Consider the following 15,794-nt stretch of genomic DNA (forward strand, 5'->3'; position numbering starts at 1 on the left):
ACAGGAATTTAAACCTTGGAAATGTAATTCAATTTTCCTTCTCCCCCTGTACGTAGTATATATAAGTATTTTCTTTTAACATTTTTCAGTTTGAATTTTGGGTGGAATAATCTGATTTGGATCCACCTGACCTAAAAAAAGATTATGTAGTGGTGCTACACCTATGGTCCGATTTTGATATTTGTTATATGGGTACTATATGTAGTATCTCCAGGCACTTAAAAAAAATTATCTTCATTTTGGATGAGGATTTTCCTATAAAACCCGTACAGTTTTAATTTTATAAATGTGTTTTAACCCTTCCATCACCATTCTCTCTGTATTTATTTTTGTTTTTACCATTGTTCTACTTTCTCTTATTTTAAAGTTTTGCTTCCTAACAAATGATTTTTCCCCACCATTCTTATTTCCCACAATATTTAGCACTGGACAGCTGTCTACACAGAAAAATACCCAATTGTTAGCATTTTCTTTAATATTTCATTAAATTTTTTATCTTGGTTGGCTACATCCAAAGGCATTTTTCAAGCAGATACTTCCCGAATCATCATTTGGTAAATGTCAGTGGTTGTTTCTTGCTCCATGTTGGTCTTTTTTCACAAATACAGTAGAGTCAAGCAAACTCGGCACTCGATAACCAGGCAGTCTGGATAACTCGTCCATTACCTGGCTCAGAAAATTAGTGAATTTTTGAGTTTGTGTTAATCATGGACTATATACTATATATGTTGTACTATATCTGATGACTTAATACTGACTTGTAATATAAATATTAATAAGACAGAAGGTAAAAAAGCTTACAAACTGTATTGCTCTTATTTTTAACCCTAGTTCCCGATAACCCGGCATTTCACAAACTCGGCACCCTTCCAGTCCACATTACGCTGAGTTTGCGGGACTCTACTGTAAAAGCATTTGAATGTTGCCTTACTTCCCATAGCACAGCCCGTTTAGACCTCGTCAAATATTCGGCACTTGGCAAATGCTGTATGAGCGCCTCAATCTTAATATTGAGATAAATAGGTTAGCCAAGTAGTAGCAATTACTACGCTAAGAATATATTTTTTATTTTTACAGTAAAAAATACACATCATATATACAAAGACGTAAAAGTTAATTCACACATCTAGATGCCTATAAACTCTCCTCAACTTCTCTCTCTTGTTGCGTTTCTCTTTGTGGTTTTTCCAAGGTTTGTCCTCGGCTGAAGCAAGAGACATTGTGGAACCAGAGACGCTGACAACAAAGAAAAATAAGTTAAACTTCACTTACAATACAACAAATACATTTTTTTTTAATGGCTGTTCTAACAGTTCTTTAGGTCCTAAAACCAGAAAGAATAGGACAACTGATCAAGATTAGATTATACAAAGTAAAATTTATTTGCAAGTTTTTCATGTTGATAAATATTACGCAGAGGATACGCGTCCGGTAACCGGACGTGGATTAGGCGTCCGGCAGTTACTGTCATAACCTAACCTAACCAACCAAACTTCCTGATAGTGAAAAAAATTAAATGAAGGTCCAATTCTCTTCATAGCATAAAATTATAAATGCCAAAAATTCTAACAAAAGATGTACAGTTAAGAAGAAATTACATTCAAAGCAAAATCTGTGACAAAAAGTTAAAGTTACCGATGGGTTTCGAACCGGGGACCTCACGCTTATCAGTCGAGCACTCTATCCACTACACCACGAACACTGATGGATGAACATTGTATCATTAAGGTAATGGCGTTCCGGGACCCCCTACCGGACGCCTAATCCACGTCTGGTTACCGGACGCCTAATCCACGTCTGGTTACCGGACGCGTATCCTCTGTGTAAATATTAAGGGCCTTAACTTAACCCCAGGTCTGAATTCATGAAATTTCAAATGGGTCTTTCAATAATTTAAAATCTGTAGAGTGCATAACAAACCCCAAATCACATGGGAAAGTGGTATGCATCATCAAGTGTCATGTAATGAATACATGCTTAACATCTGAGATATTCTTAATTTCGACAAGCTTGGACATGTTGGATATCCGTTGCGAATGTGAAGTTTTAGCTTCTGATAGATAAGAATTTGTTTTAAAAGAAAACTGTAGATAAAGTCATTACCTTGAACCAGAACTGTTCCCCACTTTGCTGATGCCCTTGGTGTGAGCTCCCAAAGACGCTTGTTTGAAGAATGCCTTGTCAAGGTCCTCTCCAGACACTTTATTTACCTGAAAGTAGCACAATATTTCATACTTGATGTTTTTCAGTTTAAGTATTGTTTGTGTTGATAGGTTGTATGGAAACATATTAATAGGTAATTTATCTGTGGAAAAACAAATCAAAGAAACAGCGGTCAATTACGTTGTGGAGCTAGAAAATCTAATTTTGGAAAACTAGAGCATGAAAATATCTCTCCGCTACAAATAAGGAGACAAAGGACAGGATGAGCAGACTTAACCTTAAACATTGTAGGCATCTTACTTCACAAAAGCAACACAAAAAGAAAATTGAAAAAGGGGCCAGTGGCCTAAAAAATATTCAGTTTTTCCTTTGAGTTTTATTTAGTGAAGTGGCATTTCTACAATTTTTAAGCCTGCTTATCCTGTACTTTGTCTCCTCAACTCTCAGGCAATAAGTCCTTCCCAATCAAACTTAATATGCACTAAAAGGCATAAAAAAATGTAAGCAAAATAAGGGAAAAAAGGTTTCCAATTAATGATTAGTTAATAAAGCTTAAATCATGACACATTAATTGTTGATAGGATAAATAACAGCATAAGTGGTAAGGAGGGTGATGAACGTCATGCAGGAATTGGTTTGATTATTATTATCATTAAATTTGAATGCTAAAGAAGACATCCCATCTCTATGTGTCCCAGCTGTCACAAATTTTTTATTAAAAAACAACGTAGTTGAGTTTGCCAGATACAGATTGTGCTAGTGTCTATAGGTCTATTTTCTATCTTATTTGTTGTTACCGAGATAGTTGACGTGGCATAAAAGATGCTACAGCTTAAATAAGTCGTCCTATCAATTTTACTTGGTTAAAAAGTTTGCTTATGGAACAGATATCAGTTTACATTAACTAGGCCATTTTGATAAACAAATTGACAACGATTATAAAATGGGGATGGAACGCCTAGTTGTTTTAATAGTCAAAGGTATTATGGTTAAGACATGATAGACTGAATATATAAGTTAAATGACAAAATTGAAGAATACCGAGAGAACTGGGGACAACATCTTCAGAGAATGCCGGAGAGCAGGTTTCCACTGAAGATTTTTAATTACAGCCCTAGAGGGAAGAGAGATGTTGGAAGACCTCGGAAGGGATGGGAGTGAGGATATTTTTGTGAGATGGGAACAGGCCTAATCCTTGAAGGAAAGAAGAAGAAGAAGGTATTATGGTGTGAACAAAATACGTTCGAAATTAATTCTTATTTCATAAACTACAACTTGAATCATTCACACTATCACCATCAAGTCACTAAGAATCCCGACTAGAGTCAGCCATAAATTATCCATATTTGGCAACTAGACAAAATTTACTCTGTAATTACAACTAGACTAATTTCACTGTAGGTTAACTTACTCTGATGGCTCTATGGGCGGCCTGTGTGAGAGGGGCGATGTGTTTCTTCTTAGCCGCAGCAAACGTGTGATACTTCAGCTGATCCGTACCCGGAGGCGCTTGGCAGTACAACAACCGGCCGTTGAGAAAGTCTTTCAGAACGTAGCGAGCACTCCGGGGATTGTCTGGCTGGCCGTTCTGTGTCATAAAACCTCGTGAATCTGTTACAAAATACAGCTATTAGGACACCTTTGTTATATAGCACGTTAATCTTTTGTTATACAGCATCATTAATTGATAACCTAAATGAAAATGGAATCTGAGCATCTATCTTTGGTTGCCTTAAATTTGCAGGCAAGCACTAGAATGGTTGTGTTTATATGATTCTAGTTGAGAATTGTCAGTTACAATTCTTCTCTACAGTTAAATATTAACTAACTGGCATTTCTCTTTGACCTATTATCTGAACAAGTCCTTCATAAGAAAACAATACGGAGTTATGTTTTGTGACCTTTTACTATTAGCTCCTGGGCTCTAATTTCCTAAGTAAAACTAGCTAAACTCTGTAATATTTCTAAATAATTCCCAATCAGCCACTTTCTTTGTGTACCTTTTAAATTATTGTGATTCAAATTTAGTACTCAAACGTAAAAATAAAGAATAAAGATGGTAGACGCAACCAGGCAAAAACAGCTAACCTAGTTGTCCGATCTTCAGATTTTTCTTTCCTCTGGATGGATAAGACTTGCAAGACACTGACAAACCAGATTGAGAATTTAAACACAAAGTCAAGTAAAGTACGAGTATTGCTGACAGATCTACTCACAGCCGTAAGCGTTGAGTAACTCCTCCGCAGAAGGTGGCCGATCCTCATCCTCCCCCTCCAGAGGTTTGGGTATCATGAGACTGTAGTGTCCCTCTAGCACATGCCTGGGTATGAGTGAGCACAACATGTTGACTGGTGGTACGTGGTCCTACAAACAATACTTAAATTTTTTTACACATTACTTCACACTAAGCCTAGAGGGTTGCATCATTGTCACTAAGACAAAATCCATCGGGATTGTTAGGGGGCTAGTGGTCTAGTGGTAAAGGGCGGAGCTTTGGCCCCCGAGGTCCTGGGATAAATCCCAACAATCACCAACGGATTTTATCTAAGTGATAATTTGCCCCTCTAACGTGAAGTAATTTAGGAAATCATCCCAGGCTAGAATCTAGAGGAAAAATTTAAATATTTGAACCCAGGATCTCAGGGTCCTAAGTCTAACGCCCTAACACTAGACCAAATCGCTACACTGATGCTACTTACAGTGGACACATATTCTAATGAAATGTACGCTAGTCATTATTCCAATCAGAGTAATTTTGTTGAAAATCAATGGTGTAAAAAGTTTACAAATTCAACTCAAGCCTACTCTACCAGAAGTACGATGATGAATGCTTATCATAGCTCCCAATTTTCCACAGTAAAGAGTGACCAAGTAAAAATAATTAAACTAAAAAAAAACCACAAAACAATAAACATTCAACTAGGCAATTGAAAATTTGCTTAGAAAGTTTGCTGTAGGGGGTTTTTACCTTCATTTGGTCGACAGGTAATATCCCACTGAGCACCATCTCGGCTTTTGTTGTGACGAAACTAGGCATCACCAGTCCTGGGCAGTCACACAGCATAAGCTCTGCATCCACATACAGCGTCTGAAATTATTCATGACAATTAGATGTCAACTTCTAAAAACTTTTTGAAATTAGTCAACATTCCAATTATTTCTTAAGGATTGTCGTAGAGATAAGTAGACTTGTCTGAGTGGAAAATAATCCATCCTGGTAAAAAAATGTAAAAACTATACTGTCACTGTCACAAGATAGTTAATATAATATTAAACTGTCTCTGACAGAATTTCATTTCAACCAAGAAAGGTTTGCGTTGACTAGAAACAAAGCTTCCTAGATTGCCCTAAAATAATGTTAAAATCCTTACCTGAAAGTGTTTCGTCTTGCCAGGCGTAGCGGACACAGACACCTTCTTGTTTTGCAAAATGGAGTTGATGGTGGAACTCTTCCCAACGTTGGGGTATCCGACCAGACCGATCGTGGTGACGTGTTCCATTACACGAGGAGCATCTTGTGGCAACAGCTGTTTGAACATCGCTATCAACTCGTCTCTACCGAGCAGCTTCGAAGAGTTCTTACCTTTTGACAGCGTGAACAAAATAATTAAGAAAATATTCTTTGACATATTCATGGAACATAGAACAAGCGTAATAAGTTGGTTTCAAAGTTACTTGTATGTTTCTTTTTACAAAAATTGATCCTACAAGTTATATTTGGGAAAATTTGATTTCAGTGTAAGAGTGCATTGCCTATTTTTATTCCCCTGATACAATCTGGAACAATTACTTTACAAGTGACAATTGATTCAAGCCTTAACAAAATAATTATATTATGGAAAAAGAACAAAAAAGTTGAGCCTACCTTCATACACTGAACTTTCATCTTCTCCAATTATTTCTTCCTCATCAGCCGTTTCATATTCGCTGTCGTTCTCATTCACTGGTTCATCAAACTCATCCTGGAAATTTTTTTTATATTAACACGGATCATACTATAGGAAACCTACAAAGGGTGAAAGAATATTCAACATATACTGAACAGCACTTATAAATCTGAAAGATAAAAGCCGTGTTTGAACAAAATTATCTTTGCACTCTCTGTAACCTTTAGGAAAACAAAACTGTACATCACTTTATAGCTATATACCCTATTTTAAAACAAATCAGACGACTCTGGTTTGGGAAAAATATTTTTAATGAAACAGAATACTGGTATGTCTACTTTTAAATGGGGAAATTGACGTGCTTTAGCCCATTGTTTAAGCAGGCCTAGTGCTAGGGAAAATAGGTGGGACATCATAAATTATTCAATCTCAAACTTTATTCTTTTTTCATGAAATTCACAATTAAAAATCATGAGACTCACCTGAATATATGTACATATAATAGATATTATTTTAATTAAAATTATATTGCTTTCATACCGTATTTGAATTGTTTTTAAGCGTGTGTTTGGTGATTCGGTGGCTCAGTCCACCACGGACTTCGGGCCCAAGGCAGTGATAACGCGGGTTCTGATCCTGGTACCGGTACCTGCCACTACTTTTTAACAGTACAGTTCACCCTTGTACTGTACCGGCTCACCCTTTGCTTTACTGGATATATTACTCACACAGGTCCATAACCAGATGTACCTCACAACCTAACAGGCTGAAAAAATTTACATGACATTGATTGTTGATTTGCTACACTGTAATAGCCTACTCCTGTTTAGTCAGTTTTAAATTTACAGTATGTATCAAAATTCTGTGATTTTTCAAACTCACCTCACTTTCACTCTCAGGTTGTTCCGGGATAGTGTCTTCGGCTGCCAAAGTAGCCGAGAAGAACGCAACTCTTGTCTGACAGTTGTCGAAATGTCTCGCCCAGGCACGCCGCTGGGCTCGCGTCAGGAAGTCAGCTTTGTTTAGGATCAACAGGTTTAACTTTCTCGGGTCAACTTCCTTCACATAACGCTCAAGATCTTCACATTGAAAGAGAAGCGGATTACGAGCGTCAAGGATTTGAGCCACTACATCACTGTGAAGATTGCTTGAATTAATCTCATATATTTGTAGAACGGCTTCTATACATGACACAGTGTATAATCATTTGTAAAAGGGTAAACATACATAATCAATGTTTATTACATTTACTACTAACCAATGTAGGGCCTATGTAAATAAATTAGCCTATGTTTAGAGCATTCCCAATGTCATTTTCATGCAGAAGAATTTAGGTTGCTTTACCATCAAATAGGCTATAGTTTTATACTGTTTTTTTTTTTATATGAAATAAATTCAAATAATTTAAAATTTTAAAGTTTTACATAGGATTGCTTTACCAATATCTTTTTAATTTTGAGTAAAGTAAAATTTTGCTTCAACAAACCCCAACCTATCTACCTGAGGTAGGTAAACTTTGTTTTCAATTCCCTTTAAAACACATGTAGGCCTAACTCAATGCACAACTGATCTCTACAAAGAAGAAAGAAAAAATACCCCTGCCGCAGCAATCCTGCAGACTAAGCGAATTTCAACTTGTCTGATTACATTTTTACTAAAATATTTCCATAAATAAGACATATTATTCCCTATTTAAATAACATTAGATTTAACAAGTGCTTCTAGGTTTGCTGCTACGGGGAAGGTAAAAAGTGTTTTTTGACCATACATCAATAGTATAGGATGAAATAAATAAATTTGCCAAATTTTATCAATATATACCCATAAAGAAGTAAACTACAACAATTTTCATTTTCTCCATAAGAATAACATGGGAATTTTTAATTACACTATTTTTGAATTTTCTCCGTGACCGTCAGGCATACAACAGCGCTTCAATATACAAAATTATTTATTTTTTTAAGCTCTACAAAACGTTTTAGAAAGAAATCGCAAATTTTTTTGTTTTTAGGTTCAAAAATGGGAAAACCCCATTTTTACCCCATAAAACCCCCCATAATCCCCCGTTCCCATGGTCTGATTATGCTGGATCGCAAACTCGTTCGAATAAACGTAGGTTTACACGTTTGTACCAAATTTCATCAAAATCTGATGATTTTTGCTCGAGTTATCGCGCTAACGGACACATATATATATATATATATAAATATATATATATATATATGAATTTGAACGGATGGTGTTTTTGGCCTCTAGGGACCGCAAAATGAAAAATTAGATCGGTCTCGGGTCCAGGTCTTACCATGAGTACTACGGTAATAGCTTATTCCCTATATGGGAAATTCGCTAAAAACAACATAATGTGTCCCCTTACTCAAAACATTCATAGCCTATAGGCCCTAGTACATAATTAATTTACCCCTGCATTTAAACGTTTGCTTCCGCAATAGTAACAAATTTTTCATTCATATAGGGCCGGTTTCTACCCACAGACTGCTGTCCCATATATAAGACGGCTAGGCACATTAAAATAGACTGACGACGCATATTTTTGTCGGTGTTGCAATTTTATCAAAAGGCTTATATCTTTGTAACGGTCTATTTGAAGGCACTGAATTCTCTGCAGCGGTCTACAGGTATGTCTGACGCACAACTGCGTTGCTTGGTCTGTGGATATGATTGTTAATGACGTCATATGATAGTTGGAAAAACTGGTCTTTACTTTTCTGCATCACTCTATTATGCAGTATGTATGCTGCATTATCCTATGTAGCTTTTAAATATTTGTTCAATTATAAACTGTTCTTAATCATCTGTTTTTTTTTTTTACTTACTTTCATCTCAAAACATAATAAAAATGAACTGTCGCATATATGTGGCGTTTGGGCTATTTCAAGAAAAGTATAATAATTTTCACTATTGTCTTCATTATTATAATATGCGACATTACAAAAGGTTATCAAAAATATTAAATACCCCCGCCGCAGCAAACCTGCAGACTAAGCGAATTTCAACTCGTCTGATTACATTTTTACTAAAATATTTCCATAAATAAGACATATTATTCCCTATTTAAATAACATTAGATTTAACGAGTGCTTAGGTTTGCTGCTACGGGGAAGGTAAAAAGTGTTTTTTGACCATACGTCAATAGTATAGGATGAAATAAATAAATTTGCCAAATTTTATCAATATATACCCATAAACAAGTAAACTACAACAATTTTCATTTTCTCCATAAGAATAACATGGGAATTTTCAATTACACTATTTTTGAATTTTCTCCGTGACCGTTAGGCATACAACAGCGCTTCAATATACTAAATTATTTCTTTTTTTAAGCTCTACAAAATGGTTTAGAAAGAAATCGCAAAATTTTTTGTTTTTAGGTTCAAAAATGGGAAAAACCCATTTTTACCCCATAAAACCCCCCATAATCCCCCGTTCCCATGGTCCGATTATGCTGGATCGCGAACTCGTTCGAATAAACGTAAGTTTACACGTTTGTACCAAATTTCATCAAAATCGGATCATTTTTGCTCGAGTTATCGCGCTAACGGACACATATATATATATATATATATAAATATATATATCTTACTAATATTATAAATGTGAAAGTTTAGATGTATGGATGTATGGATGGATGGATGTATGTTTGTGACAAGTGAACGCAAAAAATACTGGTCGGATCGGGCTGAAATTCGGCATGATGATAGATCATATTCCCGATTAACATATAGGCATATTTTTATCCCAAAAATCCTTCCGGGCTCCGCCCCAGTGGCTCTGGAGTTTCCCATGTTAACCTTATGAGAAATGGAATTAATGAATCTTAACAGCTGTTTCAATTAAACAAGTTGGTTCTGTTCTATGATGTTCAATAGCATTAAAGTTACAAGGATTACCAACAGGGTGCAGCACTAATATTTCTTTTACATTTATGACAACAGCTAATTTGCAACCAAAAGGTGAGTGAGCGTATTGAACGAACTTCAACCTGGAGGCGAGTGAGCGTAGCGAACGAGCTAACCTGAAGGCAAGTGAGCGTAGCGAACGAGCTAACCTGAAGGAAAGGGAGCGCAGCGAACGAGCTCCAACCTAAAGGTGAGTGAGCGTAGCGAACGAACTTCAACCAGGACGTGATTGAGCCATGCAAACGAGATCATCTTGAAAATTAAGAAGTTAAACGGGGCAAAGCCCGCGGGTTACAGCTAGTAAATATATATATAAATATATATATAAATATATATATATATATATGAATTTGAACGGATGGTGTTTTTGGCCTCTAGGGACCTCAAAATGAAAAATTAAATCTGTCTCGGGTCCAGGTCTTACCATGAGTACTACGGTAATAGCTTATTCCCTATATGGGAAATTCGCTAAAAAAGATTATATTATTTACATACACGATTGCAGTGTATTACAAAGTAAATTATCGCTGTTTAACAGGTTTTTGCCCGTGGTCTGTTTGTACTGTTAACCAAGTGACAGCCGGCCTAAGTGTAAGATTAAATTGTATACCTCGGTCCGTGGCAATGATCGTGGTGTCGCATATATGCGATGCTCGGTAGCAAACGTGATAAAAACATAACCTCTACATAACAAATTCCTAATTCAACCTTCTTTAAACCATTCTCGTGACTGACAATAATATCCCCATGTGATCAATATCTTCTTCGACAATTAAACCTCGACTTTTTTTACCTTCTTTCAACAACCCTCCAGAGCTGACGCCAAAAGTCCAGGTTTTTCTCATATGGAGTGAGCAACAAGTCTTCCGTTTCTTGCAGAGTTGCTAGTCTACGCCTCCATTCAAGAAACTCTGTCTTCTCATTGGTCTGAAGTTCTTCTGGGGTCATATTTGAGTCCCACTTGGGCCTAAAAAGTAAAAAAATAAGTTAAAGGTATCATCACATAATTCTTGCTTGGTAGTATACAAAGTAAAATTGGGGTGAAAAAAAGCCTCTGGGATTCCTTGGTCCTCTAGGCTACTTAAAGTAGACTGAATATATAGAGAAAGTTAACACTACAATTTGGTCTTCAGGGTCTGACAGCGTCACAGACAAAACATAACAAAAGTCAGATTTTCCAACCTCCTTACAGTTTGCCATCATCAGAAGAGTAAATGGAACAGGTGACAGGACCTACTACTGATGTAGGCCCCAAGCACAGAGATGCAGACAAACCTCAACGAGGTTGGACACAACTAGAATGTTCCAAGGCGATTTGGTCTCATTGTTTACAATACATCGGCATTTTAGATTATTTACCATGGGTGTACAAATGTTACTAATTTCTAAACTTGAGTCTGATCAAATTGTCTGCATATATAAAATTTTAGAGGCACCCCAATAAATACCGGTAATGTAAAATGTCAATGTACTGGGAGATATGCCACAACACCGAGGACAACAAGACCACCTCACCTCAGAGATTTCTGGTCGGTTACAAAATATGGATAGGCTAGTGAAAAACGATTTACAGTCTTTAATATCAGTTTTTTCTTGTAGTCATGTTTGTACTAAGTTTCAAAAACTTGTAAAACTTGGGGTTGTGAGCTGTGTTGATTAGGCCTACTTATGAACTGACTCATTACACTTGTTATTATTTTTTTTTATCTCTAACATCAAACCTAAAACTTTTTCTTTGAAAACATTGAGCCATGGTTAATCTGTTGGTATTCAATATAAAAAATACCCCCGCCGCAGCAAACCTGCCGTCTAAGCGAATTTCCATTTGGCCGAATTGATTTTCAATTGATCTATTTAAATAACATTAGGTTTAACGAGTACCTAGGTTTGCTGCTACAAGGAAACTAATAAAGTAGTGTGTTTTTAGTAAAATATTGATAGCTTACTATAAAATAAATAAATTTGCCAAGTTTGATCAAAATATATCCATAAACAAGCAAACTACAACATTTTACAATATTCTCCATAAGAATAACATGGGAATTTTAAATTTACAATTTTTTTAGTTTTATCCGTAACCAATAACCGTACAAAAACACTTTGATATACTGAATTTTTTGTTTTTTTAAGCTCTTTAAGAAGGTTTAGAGAAAAATTAGGAAATTTTGTGTTTTGAGGGTAAAAAGTGAGAAAAACCAATTTTTACCCCATAAAACCCCCCATAAAACCCTGTTCCCATGGTCCGATCATGCTGGATCGCGAACTCATTCAAGTTTATCCCGCCTTACACCTTCAAACCAAATTTCATCAAAATCGGATAAAAATTACTCAAGTTATCGTGTTCACGGACACATATATATATATATAAATCTATATATATATATATATACCTATATATATATATATATATATATACATATATAAAAATTTGAACGAATGGTGTTTTTGGCCTCTGGGGACATTAAAATGAAAAAGTAAATCGGTCCCGGGCCTAAGTCTTACCATGAGACCTACGGTAATAGCTACTTCCCTATAGGGAAATTCGCTAAAAGCTTAACATTCGAAGCTTCGCACACTCGTCTCATTATTTTAGGAATATCAAACACTTTATACCAATTTACCTTCGAGGAATTTTCAACATGTTCTTTAAATCTGAATGTTTCTTTTCCACTTTCTTCTTCTCGTCAACAGAAAGCAGTCCAATCCCAACAGCTGGATTTACAAACTTAATATTCAGTTTTTCTGCCTGAAAAACAAATTAATTTCATCATTGAATTATAAAATACTTAATGCTAAATGCATTCAAATCATAAAATATTTTCAGATATGCTAAGATAAAATTAAGAAATTACGTTTTATGTTTTTGGGAGTTTGTTTTAAGTTATGGGTTCCAAGTAGGCCTAAGTTAAATGATTGCATGTATATTGCCAAGCATATTCAAACAATTAATAATAAGGAATACCCTAGGGTAAGGTTAAATTTTCATTTAGGTATAAAATATTCCAAATTCAGTGTTAGTTTCTAGCGTATAGGCCTAGTAGGTACCTAACATTTAAAAAACTACACTTAAGTGTAGTTGGTTAACAGACCGAAACAAGTTGATAAAAGAAGCAGTTGTATAATGTAGCGTAAAATGATTATTAAGTTAATTAAGGAGATTAAGTTATTAAAAGAGAGTAACTCCACCTGAAACTCTGTGCCTGCCAATTCAGCTGTTGATAGAAACTCTTGAAAAGAACTTTCCTCCGTCACAGACTGCAGATTTAGCCGGCCCCAGTCATATCCGTCATTGAGCTCTGAAGTGTGCAACTGTCAAAAACACAAGTAACTTAAGTAAATAGCGTTGTTATACATAAAATCAAAATCATAATTTTGAAACGATATTACTTGTAAAAATAACGATGCTGAGCCTAAATTACTTGTAATAACTTACTTATTATTAGCTCAAATAGGGGGTACACTTCCATATCTGTTGGCACAAACAACGGAATGAGTAATATCGATCAATATATCGAATTGAACAATCGAATAATCAATATTACTCATTCAGTTGTTTGTGCCAACAGATATGGAAGTGTACCCTAAATAGGCCTAGGCTACTTACGGTACGTAGTACAGTAGAGTCCCGCAAACTCGGCGTAATGTGGACTGGAAGGGTGCCAAGTTTGTAAAATGCCAGGTTATCGGGAAATAGGGTTAAAAATAAGGACAATAAAATTTTTAAGCTTTTTAACCTTCCTTTTTTTATATTACAAGTCAGTATTAAGTCATCATATATAGTACAAAAAATCCTTGGTACCTTTTATTTGAGCTGGCTTGAGTCCATGTTTAACACTTAAAGTGCCGTTGACATGTTTGAACATGAAAATTGCATTTATTTCAATGCTAAGCAATGGCGGGAATTCCCGTCATCAGCACCCAACGTGTTAACTTGGACTCAAAATATTACTAATTTTCTGAGCCAGGTGATAACCGAGTTATCCAGACTGCCGGGTTATCGAGTGCCGAGTTTGTGGGACTCTACTGTATACCGATAAGTTAAATTTACTTCCAAATTAAATTGTGGACCTATTTAGTTTAAATAAGAAAATCTTCCTAACCTAACCTAAAACATAGTCCACCCTTAGGTTAAGTAAGGTTATAATTATTATGTGTAGTCAGTATAGTAAGTAACAAATAATTTATTCAAAGCTGATCATAGTAACTTACCTAGGCCTAAGGATTAAACATTAAAATGTTGCGGTTCATGGGAAGGTAATAATACCCCCGCCGCAGCAAACCTGCCGACTAAGCGAATTTCCATTTGTCCGAATTGATTTTCAGTTAAATATATTTTAATAACATTAGGTTTAACGAGTACCTAGGTTTGCTGCTACAAGGAAACTAATTAAGTGTGTTTTTGAGTAAAATATTGATAGCTTAGTACAAAATAAATAATTTTGCCAAGTTTGATCGAAATATATCCATAAACAAGCAAACTACAACATTTGACAATATTCTCCATAACAATAAAATGGCCGGGAATTTTAAATTTAGAATTTTTTCAATTTTCTCTGTTACTAATAATCGAACAAAAATACTTTTATATACTAAATTATTTGTTTTTTTAAGCTCTTTAAAAAGGTCTAAAGAGAAATCGGGAAATTTTGTGTTTTGAGGGTCAAAAGGGAGAAAAACCAATTTTTACCCCATAAAACCCCCCGTAAAGCCCCGTTCCCATGGTCCGATCGTGCTGGTTCGCGAACTCATTCAAGTTTATCCCGCTTTACACCTTTAAACCAAATTTCATCAAAATCGGACAAAAATTACTCAAGTTATCGCGTTCACGGACGTATATATATATATATATATATATAAGTCTATATATATATACATATATAAAAATTTGAACGAATGGTGTTTTTGGCCTCTGGGGACATCAAAATGAAAAAGTAAATCGGTCCCGGGTCTAGGTCTTACCGTGCCTCCTACGGTAATAGCTACTTCCCTATAGGGAAATTCGCTAATAACAGACTACCAAGAACTGTTAGCATTAATGGGTACAGTTTTTTAACTGGGCTATGCACCACGATCCATAAAAAAATACTAAAAGAAACACAACTATACATCAATTGTAACAATACTTACCATTGATGAATTGTGATTTTTATGTCTTGAGCCAAACCTATCCCTAATTAGAGATCTACCTAAAGAACCATCGTTTTGTTTTTTCTTTCCCATTGCAAGTGTGTTTTTAAATTACTTGTATCAATCACGAATTTCTTTATCCTTAATGATAATATTTTGATTGCTTAGTCAAAACTGAAAAACTGAACCTAAAAACGCAGACATAAAAGACTGACAACTAAATGAACCTCTGCTCTGACTGACAATGACAAACATGTGCCGTGCTGCTTCTCTCTCTTCTGCTTCTGCTTTCTGCTGTGCTGACTGCTGAGTGACTTTTTTTTCTGCTGAATCAGATGATGTAGATAAAAACAATAAAGTCAAGAGAAGATGAGCAGCATTGATCATTGACTATTGAACATTTCCGTGATGCATTTACGCATTGGTTAAACATTAATATTATCCTTAAACTGGAATATTGTGTTATTGCCTTCATTTTTTATACTACATGATATATCCGTATTTGTTGATTCTATATTAAGCCCAGCTACTTTCCTTAACCATTGTTTATTCTCAATTAGGGAAACATGGGATCCGACGTAATGTGTACTACAAGCAAACGGTTTTAGTTTTTAATGGCAAATAATAACTAGGATTGCTTTCATAGCAGTGAAAGCCAGTTGAGCGGAGCAATCATGTTTAATGGTTTTTTAAAGCAATC

At 35.4% G+C, this 15,794-nt stretch overlaps 1 protein-coding gene across 1 annotated transcript; it reads right to left on the minus strand.

The window, feature by feature from the left end:
* Positions 1-1,046: 1,046 nt before the first annotated feature.
* On the minus strand, positions 1,047-15,345 carry LOC128991985 (large subunit GTPase 1 homolog). The gene is made up of 12 exons (XM_054415308.1): positions 15,095-15,345; positions 13,154-13,276; positions 12,589-12,713; positions 10,761-10,934; positions 6,933-7,185; positions 6,029-6,125; positions 5,535-5,746; positions 5,132-5,251; positions 4,380-4,527; positions 3,575-3,774; positions 2,104-2,210; positions 1,047-1,236 (listed from the first exon to the last, which is right to left on the minus strand). Exons 1-12 carry the CDS (start codon positions 15,185-15,187, stop codon positions 1,119-1,121), a joined length of 1,770 nt encoding a protein of 589 aa, XP_054271283.1. The 5' UTR covers positions 15,188-15,345; the 3' UTR covers positions 1,047-1,118.
* Between the last annotated feature and the right edge of the window lie 449 nt (positions 15,346-15,794).

This window comes from Macrosteles quadrilineatus, unplaced genomic scaffold (assembly GCF_028750875.1).
Source record: "Macrosteles quadrilineatus isolate MER2022 unplaced genomic scaffold, UCM_ALF_1.0 Scaffold_4__1_contigs__length_99947679, whole genome shotgun sequence".
Classification (NCBI taxonomy): domain Eukaryota; kingdom Metazoa; phylum Arthropoda; class Insecta; order Hemiptera; family Cicadellidae; genus Macrosteles; species Macrosteles quadrilineatus.